This window comes from Orcinus orca, chromosome 9 (genome assembly GCF_937001465.1).
Source record: "Orcinus orca chromosome 9, mOrcOrc1.1, whole genome shotgun sequence".
Lineage (NCBI taxonomy): Eukaryota > Metazoa > Chordata > Mammalia > Artiodactyla > Delphinidae > Orcinus > Orcinus orca.
The window spans coordinates 44,137,541-44,163,066 of NC_064567.1; the positions used below are offsets into that span (position 1 = coordinate 44,137,541).

The 25,526-nt window shown below is 43.0% G+C and overlaps 1 protein-coding gene across 3 annotated transcripts in view; it reads left to right on the plus strand.

Moving 5' to 3' along the window:
• The first annotated feature begins 702 nt into the window (after positions 1 to 702).
• Positions 703 to 25,526, plus strand: part of PDE1C (phosphodiesterase 1C) — a 556,804-nt gene continuing 531,980 nt past the window's right edge. For all 3 annotated transcript variants that reach the window (XM_049714457.1, XM_049714459.1, XM_049714458.1), the window contains exon 1: positions 703 to 1,027. In XM_049714457.1, coding sequence (XP_049570414.1) covers positions 718 to 1,027 — 310 coding nt within the window. In that variant the 5' untranslated portion in view covers positions 703 to 717. The remainder of the gene's footprint in view (positions 1,028 to 25,526) is intronic.

Sequence of the window (25,526 nt, forward strand, 5' to 3'; positions counted from 1 at the left end):
TGCCTCCCCTTGCACCTTGGCTGCCCTCTCTGGCCTTCATCCCCCGTGGGAAGGGTGGGCATCTTCTTGGTCCCCACAGGGGGGAGGCACCCAGGATGAGGGGCGCGGGAGGAAGTATGCTGGGGAAGGGGATCGCCGAGCCTTCTCAGGGACAGCCAGGAGCCCAGCCGGGCTCAGCGGGAAGGCACAGCCTGGAAGAGTAGTGATATTGGCCCTAAGAAGAGTAACTGAGAAGAAGGTAGGCTCCTCCTCTGCCCTCGCTAAACCCTTCAATCTCTCGGGGAACAGAGGAGGCCCAGATGTGTCGGAAGGAGCAGGAAGGATGTGCCAGTCCTTTGGCCCCAGGTGAACAAAGTGCAGAAAGTAGAGAAAAAAGCGGTATCCCTCACATAATGCCACGTCCTTTCCCCCCACAATCCCCAGTAAAATCTCTGGACAGTCTCTGCGCACTGACCCCTCCAAGTGTCCTCACCAGCCCGGATTATCGGACAGGCGCGGACACCGCCCGGGTTTTCCTCAGTCCCCGGCGTGGGCGCGCAGCCCTCCCTGCAGCCTCCTCCGCCGCCGCCGAGGAGGGGCTGCAACCAGCGGAGGCACAGGAGGAGCAGAAGCTGGGGGCGCTACGGCGCGAGGAGAGAGTAAACCTTTGGCAGGCAAGGGGTGTGGGTCCCGCCGGGAGCCTTGGCCGCTCCGCTGGGCCCAGCCCGGCCCTCCGAGATGGGCTCCGTCTCCTCGGCGCTGGCGCGGTCCCGCAGCGCCTCGGTGCAGCTGGGCTGCTCGCCGCCGCAGCCCGAAGCGCCCCCGGCTGCTCCCGCTGCTTGCGGAGACCCTGTCGCGCTCCCCAAGACCCGGAGGCTTGGACCAGGGCGTGGAGAGGCCGCCATCCGGCCCGCAGCCGGGGAGGCACAGCGGGCCGCGCCGAGCTCGGAAGGGCGCGAGAAGTTAGAGAGTTTGGAACTGTCCCCGGTGCTGAAGCGTGCGGCAAGTATGTCTCGGCCCCATTTGTCCGGAAGCCCCGGCGCCGCGGGTAAGTCTCCTTCTCTTGCGTAAGGATCGCGGGGAGCTGCTCCGTGGAGACCTATGGGGGCCCTCTTTACCGTCAGGGGGAGACATGAAGGCTGTGTCTCCCAACAGGATTTCGGTTTTCTTGTCCTCTTACCCATAACCTCTTGCCCATAAAACTTGCCCATTAACTTTCACAGGTTAAGACTCATTTCTGACTTATGTCAATAAGGGGTTATTTCATAAGAATCATCTTTCACAGGGGTTTAAACAGTAGCTGGCAAGGCAGTTTACACCCTAAGGACCTCTTTCCTCATCTCTGTACTGGTGTCGGCACCATGGGGAGACGTCTTCCTTGTTGTCTTGGAAAGACAAGGATAAAGGAGGTGCACCTTTCTCCCAGGGGAAGTGGGAAAAGGGTAGGAGATTCCAGCTTGTCCAAGACTTATCCATGTGTGAAGAAGGAAACCAGTATTTGAGCTACTCTCTTCTAAAGGGACTTGGGGGTGTGTGGCTGGGGAGGACATTTTAAGGGTAGGCAGCAAGGAAGAAGGGAAAAGAGCACATGAGATTTGGAGTCAGTGGTGGGTCTGGGTCTCCATCTCCTGCTTTCATTGTGGTCTTGGGCAGGATACCCTCCTTGTGCCTCAGTTTTATCATCTCTGACATAGGGATGATAATAATACATTTCTCACTAGGTAGCTGGAAAATCTAACCAGACATAGGGCATGCAGTAGTACGTTGAAACTGTCAAGTGCTGTGCAAATACTGAGTATGATGCCTGAACCAGATCTCTAAAACTCTTCAGCTGAAACTGAAGGGAATTGTGAAACGTTTCAATTTTTAGTTTGAGATATTCAAAGGTCCATTTCATAGGGTAAGTCCTGTTTTGTGTAAGTGGGAGGAAAAGTTCTCAGTTGGTACATGTAATTAAAAAAATCACACTAGAAAAGTTACCAAATACATCAGCTGGGCTTTTGGTCTCATACATGAATCCCCACTTCATCCCAAGCAAGGTTGTGATGCTCATTGCTATTGTCTGTTGAGTGTTCAAGAAGGATTCAGTAGATTCAGTGGGCAATATTAGTTCCCCTGAAGAGAAAGATGAGATTAGTAGAGAGGGGGATTGGCTCACACTTTGACTCATGAGAGTTAAGTATACGTGTAACCTTATTCCCTTGAGAATTTCCTTTTAAAAAAATAGTGTGAGTTTATCTATTAGCTTTTATTTGTTCTCATTTCACTCAAACAGCGTTTTCAAACAAAAATTAAAAGAAGATACATGTACATTATGCTTGCAAGGGGGGATTTATCATTATAAAATATGTTAGTTTTTTTGCATTCATAGGATATCTTGTGGTGTTAATGGAAAGAGAACCAGATTTGGAGTCAGGATATCTGGGTCCTGCTAAGGTCTGCATCCTAGGCCAGGAGACCTATATTTTCTAAGCCTGTACTATCAGCTCTTTTAAAATGAGTACAAATAGAGTTGTGCCATCTCCTATGCCATGAAGCTGAAAGGAAATTATGGAGATAAAATTGGTTTGTAAACTATGAGTACTATACAAGTGTAAGGCATTATTAAAGTATCTGGAGACTTAATATTTTCTAATGTGTAGGATGGAAATTTCATTTTTATATAATCTTATCATAGTTACATTGGATGAAACAATTCAATACTAGATTGTGTGTGTGTGATCAGTTGAATTACAAATATATAGATGTCTATGGAAGAATATTACCATATTTTTTCCTCATGCTTTTGATGATATGGACAGAAGAGTTGTATATTGCACTTAATTCACACATTTGTAATTCCTGAAAACTAATTTCTAGGAATTTGCATTGAATTAATTTCTGTTCTGGATTTGATGAATACAGCTTGGAAATACTTTTAACTTTAACTTTTTGATTGTACGAAAATTCCTTTTGTCCATTCCCTCCATTTTATTTCATAAAGAATATCTTAAATTAAAAATAACATTCAGAGTTTTATGTCACCTAGAATACTTATACAAAGTTATTCAATTTCTATATTTTGCTCTTAAAAAAAAAAGAATGGTATTTGAGCTTGAATCTTTGAAGTGTGGTGGGTTTAGATAGTTGGAATTGCAGATGAGGCTCAGTTTTATCATCTTTAAAAGTGAGGTGAGTTGCCCTTACCTGTGAATCTGGGTGGCCCTTTGTTGGACTAGATTGGATTTCTCCAGATATTGGGTCAAATAGCACAGAACTTGTGAATCTGGGAGAAAAGTAGATATGCTGCAAACTAAAACTTGTACTTTACAAACCAAACTGAATATATACATGTGTGCTATGTGCCAGATGTTATTTTATGAGATGGTGGGATGGGTCCTTTAATTATCATTTTACAGAAGAAGATATCAAGGCACAGAGAGGTTAAGTAACTGGTCACACAGCTAGTAAATGACAGCCAGAATTTAAACCTTGGTAGTCTAGTTCTGGAATTATATTCTTATCTACTTCTCTATACTACTTGTCTTAAGTGCTATGGGTTTATTTCCCATTTTCCAGTCCTTTACTTTACTAGTATTTAGTAACGTCCTTTGAAAGCTTTGTCTTGTCTGAGCTATACACAGGGGAACCAAGGGCAAGTACGTTGGTCCTGGGAGGAAGATGTCAGAGTATTAAGGAAGAAACAGTTACCTTGGATATTATTGTGGTGGTAATTAAAGTAAAAAAACTTTAAGCAGGAAGACTCAGTGCGCAGAGTCAGGGCAGTTAGGCCAGCTGTTTCTCCTCATCTTCATTAAAGGCTTTGAGCCTCTGAGATTTATTTTACTATGGATGGTGATAGTTCCCTACTCCTCTCTCATGATACTATTGTGAAGGTAAGGTATCAAAACCCAAGTGGGGACCTGGCTTATATTAAGCATGGGTGTTTTGTATGTTTGTTTTTTAGAGCTTTGCGGCCCTGCTCACTGGTAGAAAGTAAGGATCAGGTTGATCCATTTTCAATAAAAAGGTATCTCAGAATAAACCAATAACCAGATAAACAAAAAACCTTCCACAGCTACCTGTCTGTTGTGTGATAATCAGCAGTAGATTATCTGAGGCTCCTAGCTTTTGTCAGAAATTCCCCTGGATGGGGAGAGACTTTGACATTATTCATTAAGATGGTTTTTGGTTAATAATCTGTGTATTAAAATTATTGGGGCTTTTTCAATTTTCAGTTGTTATTCCCACCTGCCTTTTTTTTGTCCTGCTGTTTTAATGTTTGGAAAAGGTGTATCCTACAAGAGGTGGTTTCATACTGCAACTGACATTTGTCAAATGATGGTCTTGGAACATTGTCTTGCTGAATTTTTTTTTTTTTTTTTTGACTACGCCTCACAGTTCGTGGGATCTTAGTTCCCCGACCAGGGACCAAACCCGGGCCCTGGTAGTGAAAGCACCGAGTCCTAACCACTGGACCACCAGGGAATTCCCTGTCTCTCTGAATTTTATTTTCTGTTTCTTAGTTTTCATCTAAATCCTCTGTGACTCCTGAAAAGGTTACCGGGTGGTGGTCAAGGGCAGCTGTATTTTCGGGAGGCTCTGCTTAAGTTTAGAAAGTGTTTCTTGCTGTTGCTGCTGATCAGATGTTTTCAGTTTAAAGTAAACGTCAGACCACTTTGGTGGGCTATTAATCCCTTTATCACTGTTTGCCTCTAACTTCAGTCCTCTCATATGCTAGGATCAGTGGTTTTCAAATCTTGGTGTTTATCTTAATCACGCGGAGAGCTAATTTCCGAAGCCCAGGCTTGTGGGTATGAGATAGGGCTGGGGGTGTTAATTACTCTAACCAAATTTCCCAGGTGACTCCCTTACCACCAATGTATGTATCATAGTCACCTGGAGGCTGGCCAGAACACAGGCTCCTGGGCCCCAAATCCAGAGTTTCTGATGAGTAAGTCTGGCAAGCAGTCTGAGAATTTGCATTCATAACAAGTTCCCAAATGCTGTTGATGCTGCAGGTCAAGGGGTCGCACTTTGAAAACCACTGGTCAATGCACAGAAACCACCTAGAAGGAACACTATTCTTAGATACATTGTGTTATAGCCATTATTGAATTCTTGATTTGGGATCCCCCAAAAGAGACTCTGGATCCTAGGCAGCTTTCATTTGCCCAGTCTCTCTGCTTCACCTGCCCAGCCCCTTAGCAACCACTATTGCTAATTTCTAAAATGACAGGATAATTATGATTCTTTACCAGTGATGCTTTTAATTTGGGATTAAATTTTTTGGAAAATTTTTAGCCTAACTAAAAGGACGGATTAATATAAAAATAAAACAAAAGCTTTTATCATTTTTAAAGACCGGAGGGTGGATGGTGATGCCACTAGTGTCTTAATCTTTAACACTCACAGCATCTTCTAAGGTATTTCCCTGTTCCAAGTTAATTTAAACAGACACAAATGGCCTTCTAAAAGCTTAGGTTAGTGACAGGCAATACTGATGAGAACGGAGGTGTGATGGGCAAGTGCTGGACCCCTGTGGATTTGGCATTACCTGCAGGAACTGCCCCCACTTCCACAATGTCTTCCCCGTAGGGAGGCCAGCCCGGGTCCCAGTGCCCTATCAAGGCTGAAAAGTCTCTGAGTCACTTTCCTTTGCTTCTCTTTCCTGGCAGTTACTTGAGTCATTGCTTGCAAAGCCAGTCTCAGCTTAGGGCAGGGTTGCGTAACCTGTTTAGCTCTGAGCCACCAGTGGTGTATTTGCTCCTGTTGGGTGGAGAACTTGGGGAAGGATGCTTCACAGCTGTACAGCACTTTACAGCTTAGAAAGGCCTTAGAGAGTCTCTTTATCTTTGATCTTCAGGACAGCTTTCTGTGGTAGGTGAGACACGTGGCCTTATTGCTGGCCTTTAATAAAGAAAGATTTAAATCAACTTTTATTTTTTATTGATGACATGCTTTATCCTAGATCACTTGCAGTTAGTTAGACTTTCAGGTGGCCCATTATTAATTCTTCCAGCAAGTGGGTACCAGGAAAATAGGCTCTGGAATCTTAATCCTTGGTTCTGATACATCCTGGCTATAGGAACTTGCCTTCTCTGAGCCCATTTCCTTATCTGGGAAATGGAAATGGAAACGGTATTGGTATTGACCTCACCTACACAAGGTAATTTATGCAAGGAACTTAGTACATGCCTTGGGACATGATAATCATTTAAATATTAATTATCTTTACAGATAAATAAACAATCAGCGATGTAGACTCTGTACATGTAGATGTACAGATACGGAACTCTTCCCTGGAGTCCCACAGCCCGTGGACTGGCAGAGCTAGCCTCGAGATCTTTTGATTTCTAATCCAGTTCTCTTTTCACAATGTCATGGTGATTCTTCTGTGGAAATAAAACAATAACTGTAGTGAGAAAGATAGGAAAGAGGAGGATGTAGAACCAGAGAAATACTGGAGACAAAGGGGAAGAAAGCAAGAAAACACAAAGCCTTTGGTGTTAGGAGGCTGGGGCCCTCGATCACCTACTTCTGGGGTAAGGACATAGATCCCACATACATATGTCACCCTTGATGTTATATTGTCTGTAATTTACTCAAACTGTTCAGCCTATGCAGTGGTGCGTGTGTGCGTGTGTGTGTGTGTGTTTCAATCTGCTTTCTAGGGGCAGGTAGTTAACACCCTATTGAGAAATACTCAATAAGAAGTGTATTCCTACATTCTTCACCTATTCCTCCAACTGCTCCAATTATGTAATGCCTAATTGTGTTAAAGATTTTAAAATCAGAATAAAGGTAATTGGGAATAATTTTTCATTGGTCACAATGAGTGATGTTGAAGGTATGCCAGGGAACTTCTGCCCTTGCATGAGCGAGGAGTAAGAATCTGACGAGTCCAGTGCGCTATATACCTGCCTGAGTGACATCCTAATCCTACGTCTCTGATTTGGGTGGGAGACAAAGGCTGAGGCTAGCTGATTAAGTTGTGCATATTGCTTGTAATAACTGTTTTTAAAAACAGTTGGCCACATCAAAACAGCCATGTCAAAAAGAAAAAAAACAAAGACAAAAACCAAAAACAAGACAACCATGTCAAAATGGACATCAAAATGTCCCTTTGTTTCTAATGTACAGGTGTGGTGTGTTTCTTCATAGAGAGTAGCCACTTGGCCAAATCCCTCCAAGGTTATATTTTGAGTTTCCTAGTGGAGCGGGGCAGGGGATATCTCCACCTCTCTTTCCTTTGCAGACCACACACTGAGGGCAGGGATTTCCCAGAGGCCCTTCTCACCCCTGCCCCTGAATAAATATCTAGGTCATTCCCAAGCACACTCTGAGCCTCTGCATCCCAGAGGGAGGGAGAGAGGACGGGAGGAGGGTTCTGGGAAGATCCTGTGATCTTAGATCTAAGATTCTCAGCATGTCCTGTCAGCTCAACCCAGACCCCTATTTATATATCAGCAACCATCAGTCCTGAGCGCCCTGACCCACTCCAAGTCTCCAGTGGCAGGTACTTGGGCCTCATCACACCTGAAGGCTGCAGGGGTGGTGAGGGGGTCCCACGCAGCGTGCAGCCCCTCTGCGCTGCTGAGGGAGGGACGGAAGAAAGCTCTCAGCCCGCCGCCCACTGCCCTGGCTTTTCAGAATTCTGAGGTCCCTTCCCTAAGAACCAACCCCTGCGCAACTCAGGGGGAAACTCTTCTTCTGCAGGGATTTTCACTCACCGTGTGGCCTTGGCAATGACTAGCCTGTACGCCAGCCAGCAAGAGTTTTTGCTTTTTCTGCCCTGTCACTTTTTCCACAGCCATACTAATTGTGGCCTCCCCAGGGAGAAGGAAAGGAGGCGTGTGCTGTCTGCTCCAGCCCTCTCCAGCTTCCAGCCTTTTGCTTTGTTATGTCTTGAGATTTGGGCTCCACTGGGTTGGGAAAGGGAGAGAGGATGAGAGTGCCAGGTAAGTAGGGGCCCCAGAACACTGCCTGCACCCCACATCGCTTTTCAAGCTGTCTCATAATGAAATGACCCCCAATACAAGGTGAGTCCTCTTTTTCCCCTTTGAGAAGATTCCTCAAAAAAAAATTTTTAAATGGCGTACTTGAACATACAGACTTCGAGGGGACTAGAAAAAAAATCACATTAAAAAAAAATTTTTATTTATTTATTTATTATTTATGGGTGTGTTGGGTCTTCATTTCTGTGCGAGGGCTTTCTCTAGTTGCGGCGAGTGGGGGCCACTCTTCATCGCGGTGCGCAGGCCTCTCACTGTTGTGGCCTCTCTTGTTGCGGAGCACAGGCTCCAGACGCGCAGGCTCAGTAGTTGTGGCTCACGGGTCTAGTTGCTTCGCGGCATGTGGGATCTTCCCAGACCAGGGCTCGAACCCGTGTCCCCTGCATTGGCAGGCAGATCCTCAACCACTGCGCCACCAGGGAAGCCCCACATGTATTTTTAATATTTATTTTACTTTGTTATACCTATTTAAAAATCTCAAGAGGCAGAAAATACATTAGTTTAAAATATTCCTTTTTCCACTCTTAACATTTCATAAAACACTTTTTTTTTGGTTTTCCCGAGACCTGATTTATTCAATAGCTTAACAGATATCTGCATGTTCGTTATGTGCCCAAAACACTTTTATTTATTCTTCTTACATGCCTTTTTATCACTAGTATTACTGTCTTTACTAAAGTCATTTTGGGATCATCTGACAGTTTTCTAGAGCATATCATCTTCACCTGTGTCTAAGCTGTTTGTATGATCTGTGCGTAATGCTGTCTCTGGAACTTTTACAAGGCATGGCCTGACCAAGGTTTAGCTTTCAGACATTCAAATTCACTTCTCCTCCTCCTTTCGTGAAGTCTGACCTCTAACCTGCTAGAAAGGAGAGACTTGAGAGCTCAAGTTTCAGTGAGTCCCTCTATCCTGAGGGCTAACTTGACGCGCGCGCATGTGCACGTGCACAGACACACACACACAGTCCTTGCTCATCATTTGGGCATACATGGCATTAATGAATCTTCATAGCTGGAAGGTTCCAGGGAGATCGTCTGGTAGTAGATAGTACCAACTTCTTTTAGTATTTTAGTATGAGTTGAAAATGGCATTATTGTTGTTATAAAAATAATACAGCTTGTTGCAAAAATGTCAAAAAATGTAGAATAGTGCAAAGAATAAAGCAGTAACAAGCTATCAGCCAAAGATAACCACTGTTAACATTTTGCCGAACATCCTTCCAAGTATCTCTTTAGGCGTGCGTGTGAGCACACACAGACACACACACACATTTTACATAAATGATATCATTTTATACATGCTATTTTATAATATAATGCTTTCCACTCAATAATATTTTGTGAACATTTTTCATATCAATGTAGTTAAACATCATTGTTTTTAAAGGGTGCTCTTCTGTGTATATGGTATAATTTACTTCTCACTCTCCAATTGATGGATTTTGGGGTTGTTTCCAGTTTTTTTAAAAATAAATGTATTTATTTATTTTTGGCTGCATTGGGTCTTCCTTGCTGTGTGTGGGCTTTCTCTAATTGCAGCGAATGGGGGCTACTCTTTGTTGTGGTGCGCAGGCTTCTCACTGCGGTGGCTTCTCTTGTTGTGGAGCATGGGCTCTAGGTGCGTGTGCTTCAGTAGTTGTGGCTCGCGGGCTCTAGAGCGCAGGCTCAGTAGTTGTGGCACATGGGCTTAGTTGCTGCACGGCATGTGGTATCTTCCCAGACCAGGGCTCGAACCTGTGTCCCCTACATTGGCAGGTGGATTCTTAACCTCTGCACCACCAGGGAAGTCCCTCCAGATTTCTTTTCTTTTCTTTTATCAGTTTTATACACATCAGTGTATACATGTCAATCCCAATCCCCGAATTCATCACACCACCACCACCACCCTCCGTTGCTTTCCCCGCTTGGTGTCCATACGTTTGTTCTCTACATCTGTGTCTCAATTTCTGCCCTGCAAACCGGTTCATCTGTACCATTTTTCTAGGTTCCACTTATATGCGTTAATATACCATATTTGTTTTTCTCTTTCTGACTTACTTCACTTTGTATGGCAGTCTCTAGATCCATCATGTCTCAACAAATGACCCAATTTCGTTCCTTTTTATGGCTGTGTAATATTCCATTTTATATATGTACCACATCTTCTTTATCCATTCGTCTGTTGACGGGCATTTAGGTTGCTTCCATGAACTGGCTATTGTAAATAGTGCTGCAATGAACATTGGGGTGCATGTGTCTTTTTGAATTATGGTTTTCTCTGGATATATGCCCAGGAGTGGGATAGCTGGGTCATATGTAATTCTATTTTTAGTTTTTTTTTTTTTGCGGTATGCGGGCCTCTCATTGTTGTGGCCTCTCCCGTTGCAGAGCACAGGCTCCAGATGTGCAGGCTCAGCGGCCATGCTCACGGGCCCAGCCGCTCCGCGGCATGTGGGATCTTCCCAGACTGAGACACAAACCCATGTCCCCTGCATCGGCAGGCGGACTCTCAACCACTGCGCCACCAGGGAAGCCCTATTTTTAGTTTTTTAAGGAACCTGCATACTGTTCTCCATAGTGGCTGTATCAATTTACATTCCCAGCAACAGTGCAAGAGGGTCCCCTTTTCTCCACACCCTCTCCAGCATTTGTTGTTTGTAGATTTTCTGATGATGCCCATGCTAACTGGTGTGAGGTGATACCTCATTGTAGTTTTGATTTGCATTTCTCTAATAATTAGTGATGTTGAGCAGCTTCTCAGGTGCTTCTTGGCCATCTGTATGTCTTCTTTGGAGAAATGTCTATTTAGGTCTTCTGCCCATTTTTGGATTGGGCTGTTTGTTTTTTTAATATTGAGCTGCATGAGCTGTTTATATATTTTGGAGATTAATCCTTTGTCCACTGATTTGTTTGCAAATATTTTCTCCCATTCTGAGGGTTGTCTTTTCGTCTTGTTTATGGTTTCCTTTGCTGTGCAAAAGCTTTGAAGTTTCATTAGGTCCCATTTGTTTATTTTTGTTTTTATTTCCATTACTCTAGGAGGTGGGTCAAAAAAGATCTTGCTGTGATTTATGTCCAAGAGTGTTCTTCCTATGTTTTCCTCTAAGAGTTTTATAGTTTCTGGCCTTACATTTAGGTCTTGAATCCATTTTGAGTTTATTTTTGTGTATGGTGTTAGGGAGTGTTCCAATTTCATTCTTTTACCTGTAGCTGTCCAGTTTTCCCATCACCACTTATTGAAGAGACTGTCTTTTCTCCATTGTATATCCTCGCCTCCTTTGTCATAGATTAGTTGATGATAGGTGTGTGGGTTTATCTCTGGTCTTTCTGTCTTGTTCCATTGATATATGTTTCTGTTTTTGTGCCAGTACCATATTGTCTTGATTATTGTAGCTTTATAGTATAGTCTGAAGTCAGGGAGCCTGATTCCTCCAGTTCTGTTTTTATCCCTCAAGACTGCTTTGGCTATTCAGGGTCTTTTGTGTCTCCATTACAAATTTTAAGATTTTTTGTTCTAGTTCCGTAAAAAATACCATTGATAATTTGATAGGGATTGCATTGAATCTGTAGATTGCTTTGGGTAGTATAGTCATTTTCACATTATTGATTCTTCCAATCCAAGAACATGGTATATCTCTCCATCTGTTAGTATCATCTTTAATTTCTTTCATCAGTGTTTTATAGTTTTCTGCATACAGGTCTTTTGTCTCCCTAGGTATTTTTCTTTTTGTTGCAATGGTAAATGGGAGTGTTTCCTTAATTTCTCTTTCAGATTTTTCATCATTAGTGTATAGGAATGCAAGAGATTTCTGTGCATTAATTTTGTATCCTGCTCCTTTACCAAATTCATTGATTAGTTCTAGTAGTTTTCTGGTGGCATCTTTAGGATTCTCTATGTATAGTATCATGTCATCTGCAAACATGACAGTTTTACTTCTTTTCCAATTTGGATTCCTGTTATTTCTTTTTCTTCTCTGATTGCCATGGGTAGGACTTCCAAAACTATGTTGAATAATAGTGGTGAGAGTGGACATTCTTGTCTCGTTCCTGATCTTAGTGGAAATGCTTTCAGTTTTTCACCATTGAGAATGATGTTTGCTGTGGGTTTGTCCTTTATTATGTTGAGGAAGGTTACCTCTCTGCCCACTTTCTGGAGAGTTTTTGTCATAAATCAGTGTTGAATTTTGTCAAAAGCTTTTTCTGCATCTATTGAGATGATCATATAGTTTTTCTTCTTCAGTTTGTTAATATGTTGTATCACATTGATTGATTTGCGTATATTGAAGCATCCTTGCATCCCTGGGATAAATCTCACTTGATCATGGTGTATGATCCTTTTAATGTGCTGTTGGATTCTGTTTGCTAGTATTTTGTTGAGGATTTTTGCATCTATATTCATCAGTGATATTGGTCTGTAGTTTTCTTTTTTGGTAGTATATTTGTCTGGTTTTGGTATCAGGGTGATGGTGGCCTCATAGAATGAGTTTGGGAGTGTTCCTTCCTCTGCAATTTTTTGGAAGAGTTTGAGAAGGATGGGTGTTAAGCTCTTCTCTAAACGTTTGCTAGAATTCACCTGTGGAGCCATCTGATCCTCGACTTGTGTTAGTTGGAAGATTTTTAATCGCAGTTTCAATTTCATTACTTGTGATTGGTCTGTTCATATTTTCTATTTCTTCCTGGTTCAGTCTTGGAAGGTTATACCTTTCTAAGAATTTATCCATTTCTTCCAGGTTGTCCATTTTATTGGCATAGTGTTGCTTGTAGTAGTCTCTTAGGGTGCTTTGTATTTCTGTGGGGTCTGTTGTAACTTCTCCTTTTTCATTTCTAATTTTATTGATTTGAGTCCTCTCCCTCTCTTTCTTGGTGAGTCTGGCTAATGGTTTATCAATTTTGTTTCCTCTCCCTCTTTTTCTTTTTTTTTTTTAAAGTTATTTATTTATTTATTTATGGCTGCATTCGTTGCAGGTGCGTGGGCTTCTCATGGCAGTGACTTCTCGTTGTGGAGCACGGGCTGTAGGTGCGTGGGCTTCAGTAGTTGTGGCACATGGGCTCAGTAGTTGTGGCTCGCAGACTCTATTAGCGCAGGCTCAGTAGTTGTGGCACACAGGCTTAGTTGCTCTGCGGAATGTGGTGCATCAGTTAGGTCCAGTCCATGGCAATTTGCCAAGGGTAAGCAAATGGGAAGCCGGTGTTTGCTGGGAGCTTGGATGGAAGATTGATGCATTTTTCTCAAGAACCACTTAGGCAAAGTGAAGGTGGATTCTCAGAGTCATAGTGAAGAGCACAGATCATCTGGGTGACTTTGGCTTGATGTGTGAAGGTGGGAGCTTGCTCAGCAGTGACCATATCAGGGACATGGAAGGGGACCTTCTGTATTACGGCCTACAAATACAAACGCTATCTAACAGTATGTTCATGATCTCACTGTCTTAACATTTGTAATTTCATTTCCACTGTCTAGCTTGAGTACTTTTCAAATTCACTTGGAGCTATTCTGTGACAAACCTGTAAAATGTCAGAGCAGGAAAGAGCCTTGAATGCCTTTCTAGTTCAGCATTTTCCAGCACCACTAACTCCATGAGAAGAGAAAGGTTTCCATGGCCAAATGCATGTGAAAATTGCTGGTGAGACAAAGTTAAACAGGTTTGCTCACTGCTGGACTTCTCAGATGCTTTGTTCTAGAAATGTGCATTGTGACTTCAAGAGCAGAATCTAGCCTGAAGATTTCCCAGTATTCCCCCCTCCCTTTTTTTTTTTTTTTTTTTTTGCATAGAGCATTTCTCCATGGGATACACTTAGGAAAAATGGATGAGGAAATTCAGATTTAGAGAAGGAGACTGATTTCCCAAAAGTCATGCCTTGAGTAAGAGGCAGATTTGGGATTAGAACTCAGGTGTCTTCATTCTCCATTCATGCAATTAAAAAATCATTCTCTGTGACAGACATTTCTGTGCCAGGTACCGTGCTATAAACCTGAGTAAGAAAGAATCTTTTTCTGTGGATGGCTTACACTCTTGTTGGGGAGACAGTTATAACACGGCGTGAATTTAGAGACATACGCAGCATGCTAGGTTCCTCAGAGAAGGGAACAATGAACTTTCCAGGTTTAGAGCTCTATCTACTACATCAGGCTATTCCAGGACTTTAAAAAAGAGTCTTGTTCAGTTCATATAAGGATTCCACAAAGTATTTGCATCTATTATTCCATCATTCTACATCAGTGAGTTTAAGAATAGAATCCAATGTGCAGACAAGGCTTTAAGGACAAGCAGTGGTGTGTTAGAGATGGCTTGCCCTCTTGTTAGAACCCCTTGTGCACATCTCTTCCCAATTCCTCATTCAGTGACCTCATGAGGGTAGCTTGAAATCAGCCGTGATGAGAGTATTTACACCACGGAAGACACTACAAATCAGGGTCCCTGTCCCAGTTGTTAAATTTTTGCCAGCATAGCGCTAAATAAGGATGTTCACTCTTTATAATAGTCAAGAATTGGATATAAATTGAATGTCCGGCAAGAGGGAATGTTAAATTATGTGCTGGTTATCTTCCAAACTCACCCTCTACTCTTCTCCACCCTCCTCTAGTCTGGGTGGTGACCTTTATTGTCTGCTTTTACCTTCTGACTTCTGTTTGTGTTGGACCAATGAGAAGCACATGCAGAAGGTTGGAGGGTGGAAGAGAGTCATGTCAGGTCATTTATTCCTCCAGCTCAATCCCTGCGGGGTCACTGTTGGCTGGCTGTCCCTCAGCTGAAGGCCACAGCTCCTATCAAGTGATCCTGGAAATCATTCCATGTCTGTTCATAGTGGTCTTCTCCCACCTGCCTTTTATAAAAATTTAAACAGCTCCAGAATCTTCTATCGTGTGGATGTCCCAGAGTTTATTCAACCACTTTCCCATCTATGGGCATTAGGTTGTTTCCAACATATTGCAATTACCAATAAACCTGTAATGAATAACCTTGGGCATTCATTTCGTATTGTTGTATTTTCATATTGTTGGAGGTATTATCATATCGTTGGAGGTATTATCTTCAGGGAAAGTGTCTAGAAATGAGATTGCAGAATCAAAAGCCAAACGCATATGTAATTTATTACTAAATTCCCCTCCATAAGCGTTGTACCAGTTTGCATTCCTACCAGCAATGAATAAGAATGTCTATTTGTCCCCAACCTTGCCAATAGAATATGCTGTCAAGCATTTTAATTTTCTTCAGTCTGTAACGTGAGAAATGGTATCTCAGTTTAGTTTTAGTTTGCATTTAAAAAATTATGGGTGAAGTTTAATATCTTTTTGCATGAATTATCTGTTCATGTATTTTGCTTATTTTTCTATCGTGTTTCTGGTATTTCTTTCCTCAATTTTTAAGAATTAACAATAGATTAGGACATTAGCCCTTTGTGATATATGTTGCAATTTTTTTTCTTTTGGCTTTGGTTTTGGTATTTTTTTGTTGTGTAAAAGTATGTTTCTATGTAGTCAAATTTATTTCTCCTTTTATTTTTTGTATCTGGTTTTTGAGTCATAGTTAGGAAACCTTTCCCTGCATTGAGGTTAGAGAGGAATTCACCCATATTTTCATGTAGTACTTGTTTGGTTTCATTTTTTACCTTTAGATCTCTGATCTTTTTGGAGTTTTTCCTTGTCTATGGTGTGAGATACAGATCTATTTTCATCTTTTTCCAAAGAGCTATCAAGTTGTCCCCAAGTCATTTATTAAAATGTCCATCTCTGCTTTAAGTGGTTTGAGATGGTACCTTTATCAAATATTAAATTTCCGTATTTACTGGGAACTATTTCTGGAATTTGTAATTTATCGTACTTGCTTGTGTGTCTATTCATGTGCTGGTGTGACATTGTTTTGCCCTTTTTTTTTCAGATTTTTTTCAACATTTTACTATACAATTTTTCAAACATACATAAAAGTTGAAAGAATTTTACAGTGAATACCTACTTACATACCCATTAGATTCTACCATTTCACCATACATGCTGTATCACATATCTATCCATCTGTCTGTCCCTCTGTTCATTCATCAATCCATCTTATTTTTTGATGCGTATCCAGGGGAGTTGCAGGAATTATAACACTTCCCCCCAACTTCAATATGCATATCAGTTTATTTTATTTTATTTTTTTGGTACGCGGGCCTCTCACTGTTGTGGCCTCTCCCGTTGTGGAGCACAGGCTCTGGACGCGCAGGCTCAGCGGCCATGGTTCACGGGCCCAGCCGCTCTGTGGCATGTGGGATCTTCCCGGACCGGGGCACGAACCCGTGTCCACTGCATCGGCAGGCAGACTCTCAACCACTGCGCCACCGGGGAAGCCGTATGCCAGTGTTTTACAAACATGATCTTGTTTAATCCTCATAAGCATGGTATGAGAAAGGTGTGATTATCTCCATTTTACAGGTTAGGGACCTGATGCCCGGACAGAACTGATTTGTTAAAGGTTATTCAGCCTGGTTTAGGGATGGCAAGTATATGGTAGAACTAGGACTTGAATGAAGGCTGTCTGACTTAGGGGCTTGTGCTTTTTCTATTACCCCTGGTATGTTAATGTATATATATATATATATATATATATATATATATATATGTATATATCTTGATATATCACATTCTGACCTTTTGATAAGACAACCATGTTTTTAATTTTCTGGGTTATTCCCAATTTAAAACATTTTGTCCTTGGTCATCATAACTATCCTCATACTTGATACATTCATATGCCCTGATTTTTAAAAATAGAACTGCCTGGGGGTCTTCTCTTCTTGTTTACTCCCTGTTCCAGAATTATGACTGGAAGGTCATAATCTCATCTGCTAGTGATAGATCTTTCCATGAATGACACCCATAGTTACTGTTATTTCTTTTTTTTTTTTTTTTTTTTACTGTTATTTCTTAAAATATGTGTCTTTTGTTCCATCACGGAACAAACTGAACTGTGATATGTTTTGTAATTCATATAGCTGATTTCATGTTACTGTCATCCTTATAGTTCTGTCACACTTCGGATGGTTACAATTTTCTTTGTCTCTGAGGACATTGGAACCTTGCATTATTTACTATATAGGAGAGGAAATAGTAGCCTTATAGGGAGATGTGATAATGTTCTCTCCCTGTTACTATATTTCTGAGAGAAAGCATCTAGTAAGAGCCAAATGCAAGCTAAGGGCATAGATAGAAGTATAAATGAAACTTTCAGACCTGTGAGGGACCTTAGAACTCTTCAAATTCAAATCTATTTTTTTAAAATTGAGGGCTCAGAGAAGAGAAGGTACTTACACAAAGTCATAAAGCTAATAAATAGTGGTGCCAGAACAATGTTCTTTTACTTTCAGTATAATGCTTTTTCCACCCTAACCCAGAGTAAAGTGTTATGGGGTTAATTGGGCCTCTCCTCTGCAGCTATGACAGCCAAATTAGGAATTATTACTGACATTTCTCAGGTTTCCCTTTGTGCTGAATGAAATAATATTGGGGGAAAATAGAAGATAGAACCCACAGAGCAAGAGAGAAGAGATGGCTCTAAGAGGGTGCTTCCCTGCTCTTCTCCAGGAGGAGATTTATGCCACATGAAAGGGAGGTGAGTACGCTAATCACCTGGTGGGCCTAGATAGGCTGAAATTCATACATTTCATGTAATTCCACCATTTTTAACCTTCATTGTTAGGAGAAAAGTCAGCTGTCAGTCGAACGGTTGTTTGACTACAGATAATCAGCCTTTTCATTTTGTCTGCTTTTTAAGATTTTCTCTCTATATTTAATGATGTGTAGTTTGAATACAGTGTGTCTGGTATGGTATTTTTGTTTTCATTCTGCTTGGAATTTTCTGGTTAACCTGGGATCACTTTAAACTAATGTTTGAGTTGGGATTTATTTGTCTCCACAGGTAGTGTAGGTTCCATCTCTGAATCCATGTGAGTAAAGCCTTGTGATGAAGAGTTCTTTGGGGAGAGTCCCCCTCCCTGTTTTTCATACTTTAGCTGGAGTCCGGGTCAAAGCAGTCAAGATATCCACTGTTTACCCATACTGTGGGAAAGATTTTTTTAAAAAAATCTAGTTCATACAATTGAGGATGGTGCTTTTTTGGAGGTCCAATTTTTTGGTGAGAGCTCTACTTTAGCATTCCACCCCTTTTTGGTTCCAGACTTTATTTCCTGTCCTCTCATGCTCATGAGGCCAATTAAAATCAGTCCCTAAGCCAACAGAGATTGACTGATTTCTCCAGAGAGAATGCCAGTTTCAGTACTTGCTTCTCTCTCTGGATTTATGGTTTCTCATTGTTCCTAACCTTTGAGCCTTTCTATAACTCTCATGCCAGCTCAGACATGTCAATGAAAAGAGGTTTAAAAATGTTTTAGTAGCATTTTTGGTACCCCTGTGCCAGGAGTCTTTTTCCTTGACTTCCAAGTCTGTCATATTGTTGAAAATGAAAGTCAGTCTATTTATATTCAGCAGAAGAGTTAGACTATTACATTTGGATGTTATCTTGATATCACTCCAGCGCAACAGCCATATGGAACTCACAGTCTGTTGAAGGAGGTAGTCATTAAACCATTATACACAATAAATTGATATGGAGGATATGTTGGTCATCTATACAGGGTAAACGGGGACACAAAGACATGAACAGAGGGTCCAGGGGAGTCTTCTGGCAAAAGCTGACTTGAGCTGGGCTTTGAAAGGAAAGGGTGGAGAGACGAAGGAAAGAGTGGAGTGAGCTGAGTCAGTAAAGGCAGGGGGGGTTGTGAAATAGCATCTTTCCAACCCTACAGTCAGAGGTACTTGGTCACCCCAGTCTTTGAAACAGGTCCCAGTCTTGGTCAGTCCCAGTCCCACATCCAAAAAATCATTACCTAGACCAATATCAGGGAGCTTCTCCCCTGTGATTTCCTTTAGGAATTTTATGGTATCAGGTCTTCTGTTTAAGTGTTTAATTCATTTCGAGTTAACTTTTGTGAGTTGTGTAAGATAAGGGTCCTGTTTAATTTTTCTGCATGTGGTTATCCAGTTTCCCTACACCATTTGTTGAAGAGACCATTTTCTTCCCCATTGAGTATTCTTGGATCCTTTATTAAATATTAATTGACTGTATATGCAGGGCTTCCTCCTGTCTTTCTTGTTTCCTGTGCCTGTTCCTTTCTGGGGCTTATTTGACCTTCTGGGACTTAAGCCCTGCCAAGTTCTTGCTAGTCCTCCTGGACATGGTACTGCATGTGACTACAGCCTAGCTCCCTCTCTCCACTCTCTGCTAGTAGGTGTTATGCCAGACACCCTTCATAATCTTCTCTTATTTCCTTTTCTCAAACAGTCTATGAAGGAGATTGAATTTGGATTTCAGTGGGTAGAAATAAGGTCCCCTAGCCTCTGTGAGGGAGCACTCCTCTTCCTAGCAGGTTCCAACCATGTTTGCTTGTGGGGAACCTTGAGGGAGCAGTAGACAAGCTTAAGAAGGGGAGTGCCATGGAGCTACCAGCTCCCTGCTCCCTGCCCCGTTATATTGGAAGTATTTCAGAAGCTGCCAGAGGGAAGGAAATTGCAGCTCTAGCTTCTCTGGCATTTCAGAGAAGAGAAAAAAATATATACCTGCTGATGGCTCCCAGTTATACGTCTGTGATCTAGAACTCTCTTCTGAATTCTCTATCTGTATATTCAACTGCTTCCTTGATACCTCTACTTAAAATGTTTAGAGGAACCTCATAAGAACAGTGTGTACAAAGATGAATTCATCTTCTCTCCCGAACTTGGCTTTTCCTTCTGGGCTCCTGTCTCGGCGAATGCCACCTTGACTCACTCAGATGCCTAAGCCAGGAACAGCAACACCATCCTTGGCTTCTTCTCCCCTGACAAATCCTGTGATATTCCATCTCTGCTCATCTATTTCTGTTCCATTTGCCACTTCCTCAGCCCATTTCCTCACTATCACTTATCCACCTGGTGTCCCTGTCTCCTTGGTTCTGCTCTCTTCCAATTCATTTATCAAAACTAGCTAGAGTGATCACTCTAAAACCTTGGTACTCAAAAGTGTGGTCCATGGACCAGCACCATCAGCATCACATGGGAGCTCATTAGAAATGCAGAATCCTAGGCCCCACCCCAGATCTGCTGAATCAGAATTTGCATTTATCAAGCACCCAGATGATACATACCTAAGTACACTGGGATTTGAGAAGCATAGCTCTAAAATAAATGTCTCATGATATCTCTGCCTTGTAAAATCCCTTAAAGGCTTTCTACTGCCCTCAGGAAAATCCGTCCTCCTTAAATGAGCCCATAATGTCTTTTAAGATCTAGTCCCTATGGACCTAGGCAGATATGTCTCTTTTCTTGGTACTGTGGTGACCTCTGAGCAACAGTCACTGCCCTGCTTTCAGTTCTCTGTGTCTTTTCTCCAGGATTTGCATGTGCTTTTCCCTCTGCCTGGAATATTCTTTCTCTGCAACATTTCTTCCCCAAGGAAGCCTTTGTGACCTCCCATATCTGATCTTGGTTTCCCTTCTGTGTGTTCCTATGGATTTCCCTTATCTTGCTAATTAATTCTTTTTGTAACTTTATCAAATAATATTTTTACAGTACATGTACCTGTTTGCTCTGTGCTGGGATGCAAGCTGCTGAGAATACCCTGTAGATGCTGTGTTCGCCTCCATCTCCCCCTCTAGACTTGAAGCTTAGTGTAGATGGAGACCATGTGTATTTATTCACTTGTGATCCTGAGACCTAGCATAATACCTGGAGCAAAATGACACTCAAAAATGCAAATCAAAACTACAATGAGGTATCACCTCACACCGGTCAGAATGGCCATCATCAAAAAATCTACAGACAATCTACAAACAAAATCTACAAAGAAATCTGCTGGAGAGGGTGTGGAGAAAGGGAACCCTCTTGCACTGTTGGTGGGAATGTAAATTGATACAGCCACTATGGAGGTTCCTTAAAAAACTAAAAATAGAACTACCATATGACCCAGCAGTCCCACTATTGGGCATATACCATGAGAAACATAATTCAAAAAGAGACATGTACCACAATGTTCATTGCAGCACTATTTACAATAGCCCCAGGACATGAAAAGCAACCTAAGCGTCCATTCACAGATGAATGGATAAAGAAGATGTGGTACATATATACCATGGGATATTACTCAGCCATAAAAGGAAACGAAATTGAGCTATTTGTAATGAGGTGGATAGACCTAGAGTCTGTCATACAGAGTGAAGTAAGTCAGAAAGAGAAAAACAAATACTGTATGCTAGCACATGTATATGGAATCTAAAAAAAAAAATGTTTCTGATAAACCTAGCGGCAGGACAGGAATAAAGACATAGAGAATGGACTTGAGGACACGGGGAGGGGGAGGGGGAAGGGTAAGCTGGGACAAAGTGAGGGAGTGGCATGGACATATATAAACTACCAAATGTAAAACAGATAGCTAGTGGGAAGCAAGTGCATAGCACAGGGAGATCAGCTCAGTGCTTTGTAACCACCTAGAGGGGTAGGATAGGGAGGGTGGGAGGGAGGGAGACGCAAGAGGGAAGAGATATGGGAATATATGTATACATAGAGCTGATTCACTTTGTTATAAAGCAGAAACTAACACAACATTGTAAAGCAATTATACTCCAATAAAGATGTTAAAAAAAAGCTATATAAAGTAAATATATAATTAGGAAAAAAAATGACACTCAATAAAAACTTGTTAAATGGATGGGGAGCCCCAAGTATACTGATGATGAGTATGGAATATAAAGGACCTATTTGGTGAATTAAGGGGGGGGTGGTGACAAACTTTTACTCCCTTTAATCTGAGTGTGCTCAAAGAGGTCTATTCTCAGTCTTCTGGAGACTGGGAAATGGAGGCGATGGGAACAATTATTTCATTTTAAAGATGCAGAAACTGAGGTTCAGACAGGTTAACCAACTTGCCAAGGGTTCCACTGATTGTAAGAGTTGGAGCTGCGACTCCAACCCAGGGGTGGCTGACTCCAAAGCTGGGAACTTTTTCCAGAGTCAGGACCTGAGTAAAGGTCAGTTTGGCCACTCCAGCCCTGAATGAATGAATGAGTGAATGAGTGCATACAGGCATCTGTCCATCATTCTGATAGTTATTTTAGTAATTCAGGCATTTCACATTCAAAAGGCCAACCATCTCTAATGTAGAACAATCCTTTCTGGTGTTTTCCATGGACAGCAGACTCCCTCAAAGAAAACTTTCCTTTGGCCTCTACTGTGTGGGATCTGAAGCCTCTTTGCTTCTCCATAGAATGCCAAATGTAGAAGAGATCTCATTAGAATCCAGTTGGTTCCATCTCTCTTTTCATCAAGGCTCAGAGACACAGAATGACTTACCCAAGGTAACACAACAGATAAGTGACTGAGCTGGAGCTCAAACCTGGACCTTTGAGTAGTCTGTTCAGAGCTCTATCCACTGGGCTTTGCCACCTCGTATGCAATAGGTGTTCAAGAAATGCTTGTTGATAGTCCTGTGATTGTTGCTCACTGCTGGGAGCTCTGGCAGTGACTCAGGCCTCAGTCAGAGGCAAGTCCTCAGTGATTTTTAGTAAGCAAAAGAGAAGTTCATGTCTTGAGCTATGATTATCTGTTCAGATTCCTTCAATTAGTGTCAAAGATAATAACTTGATTGTTATTATTAAATGTAAATGGGGATAGTCCTGAGATGCCCCAATAATTTTGAACAGAGACATGCACTGGCTGAGGCCTTGCCTCATGACTCCGAGAGAGAGAGAGAGAGAGAGAGAGAGAGAGAGATGGAGAAAATGAGTGTGTGTGTGTGTGTGCGCGCGCGTGCACATGCACACATGCGTTTGAATGTAACACTCAGACAGCCAGGACAATATGTTTCAGAATTTTCTACCTGCTGTTGCCTTTGAGATGCACGAAGAGCAAGCAGCCGTGTCCGCAGGCTGGGAGAGAGTCTGCCCGGCGACAGTGAGGAGGAGGAGGGACAGCGCAGGCGCTGGAGTCAGATGGTCTGGGCTCAGTCCCACCCTGACCCTTGGCAAGTTTTTAAACTTTATAGATTTACAAAGTGGGTTTGATACTACCTATGTCACGGGATAACATAAGGTAACGTGTGGGAAGTGCTGTACACAGCGCCTGGCACATTGCACGTGATTTAGGAATGGTTAGTGAACCGTACAGGAGTGACTGGTAAGGTTGGCTGGTAGGGGCTTGTGGACAGGCTTCTCCCCATGGGCTGGTTTTGGATGCAGTTACTACTAGGCTGCCAGCCATGTTCTGAGGGGTGAACCGACTGCATGATGCTCCTGGGATGGGCTCTGTCCAGATAGCTGGATGGTCAGTGCCTGAAGGCCTCTTGGCCTATGCAGAACCAGAAGCCTTCTTGTCTCTGGGGAGGGCTCTTACAGGACCCAGTTCTGGGGACAGGGATTCTGGGCAGGTGAGCCAAGACAGAGACTTAGGACTCTTTTACCAAAGAGTAAGATGGAGATGAAGCTACCAGAATTGGGGCCCAGCTGTCAGCAGGGCAGAGCCCTGTGGGCAGAGCTGGGGCCAAGGTCAGAGCCAAGGTGCTGGATGTTAAGTCTAGGCAGGATGGAGCCTCAAAATTCCTCCAGACTACACATTGAACTCCTTAAGGGAGGTGCATAGTGGTGGTTACAGAGCAGGTGCTGGGGCCAGACTGTCTGGATTCGAATCCTGGTTCTGCCATCTAACTAGCTGTGTGATTTTGAGCAAGATGTACCACCTTTCTGTGCTTTACCTTCTTCTGTGAAATGGGAATGATAATCATATTGCTTACCTTGTAGTCTCTTTGGAGGATTAAATGAGTTCATTTATGTAAAGGACCCAAATCAGTGCTTCACATATGGCAGTGCTCAATGAAGAGTTAGAGGCTCTTCTACATGCCAGGCACTGTTCCAGGCTCCAGGAATGTGGCAGGAGACCAAACAAGGTTTCTTTTCTCATGGAGCTGACATTATAGTGTGTGTGTGTGTGTGTGTGTGTGTGTGTGTGTCAGACAAATAATAAACAAATACACAAATACATATATACTGTTAAGGGATAATAGGTAAGGCAGGCTGAGCAGGGCAGAAAGATCGAAGGGGAGGAAGTATTTTTTCTTTTTTTAAAATATGTATTTATTTATTTATGTTTGGCTGTGTTGGGTCTTTGCTGCTGTGCTCAGGCCTTCTCTAGTTGCAGCGAGCGGGGACCACTCCTCGCTGCGGTGCACAGGCCTCTCATCGCAGTGGCCTCTCCTGATGCGGAGCATGGGCTCCAGGCACGCGGGCCCCAGCAGTTGTGGCACATGGGGTCAGGAGTTGTGGCTCATGGGCTCTAGAGCACAGCCTTAGTAGTTGTGACGCATGGGTTTAGTTGCTCCGTGGCATGTGGGATCTTCCTGGACCAGGGCTCAAACCTGTGTTCCCTGCATTGGCAGGCGGATTCTCAACCACTCCACCACCAAGGAAGCCCTGGAGGAAGTATTTTGGATGAAGTGGTCAGGGAAAGCCTCTCTGGCTAGGAGACTTGAAAAGAGGCACGAGTAATTGAGAGAGTTGTGTGGATATTAGAGGAGAGTAGCTTTCCAGGCTGAAGAAAGAGTAACTGGGGGGGCCTGAGGTGGAAGCATGCTTGGGCGTTCAGAAAACAGTCAGGAGGCCGGTGCAGCCGGAGTGGGGGGGAGCCAGCAGGATAGTGGGGAGTGAGGTTGGAGAAGTAATTGAGGCAAGTGCACATAGACCCAGGCGAAGCCACAGTGAGGATTGTAAGGGAGATGGAAGGCCATGGAGGGCAGGCAATTGAGCAGTTGAGCTGTCAGTTTCACCCAGGGTGCCTGAGTAGAGAATAGACTGATGTGGTGGGGAAATGCGGTAACCTCTGAAGCTATTGCAGTAGTACAGGCCAGACAGAGCAGTGGCTTGAATTAGAGAAGAAGTGGTGGGTGGTAAGGAGTGACCGCACTCTGATGTAGTTTGAGGGCAGAGTGGAGGTGGAGTAAGAAAGAGCAGAGTCAAGGATGACTCTTAACACCTTTGGTCTGAACGACTGGAAGAATGGAGTTGCTGTATCCTATCTCCTTGGATATAAAGAAGATGGGGAGGAGAAGGGGTTGAGGGGAAAACAGTCCTGCTCTGGACGTGTTAAGCTTGAGAATAGTGGGAGACGTCTAACTGAGGTTGCCAGGAAGCTGTTCAGGCGAGAGGCTGGAACTGGAGGTATGGAACGGGGCATGGTTAGCATGTATGTGGGCAAGTCCCCTGGGGAGTGAGACTAAATAGAGAAGAACTCAGCCCTGGGGCTCCCCAAAGTTGGAGGTCAGAAGGAGGAGGACAGTCCTCAAAGGGGGCTGGGAAGGAATGGCCCGTGAGGAGGGAGGAAAACCAGGAGCGTGGTGTCCGGAAGCCAGTGAGGTGCATGCTTTCAGAAGGGGATAGCGATCAAACGTGTCACAGGCTTCGGAGGCCCATTGAGGCGAGGCTTGAGGCTGACCATTGATTTGGGAGCACAGAGTCATTGATAAGAGCAGCGCCAGAAGAGTGGTGGGGTGAAAGTGCAGCTGGGGCAGGGTCAAGAGGC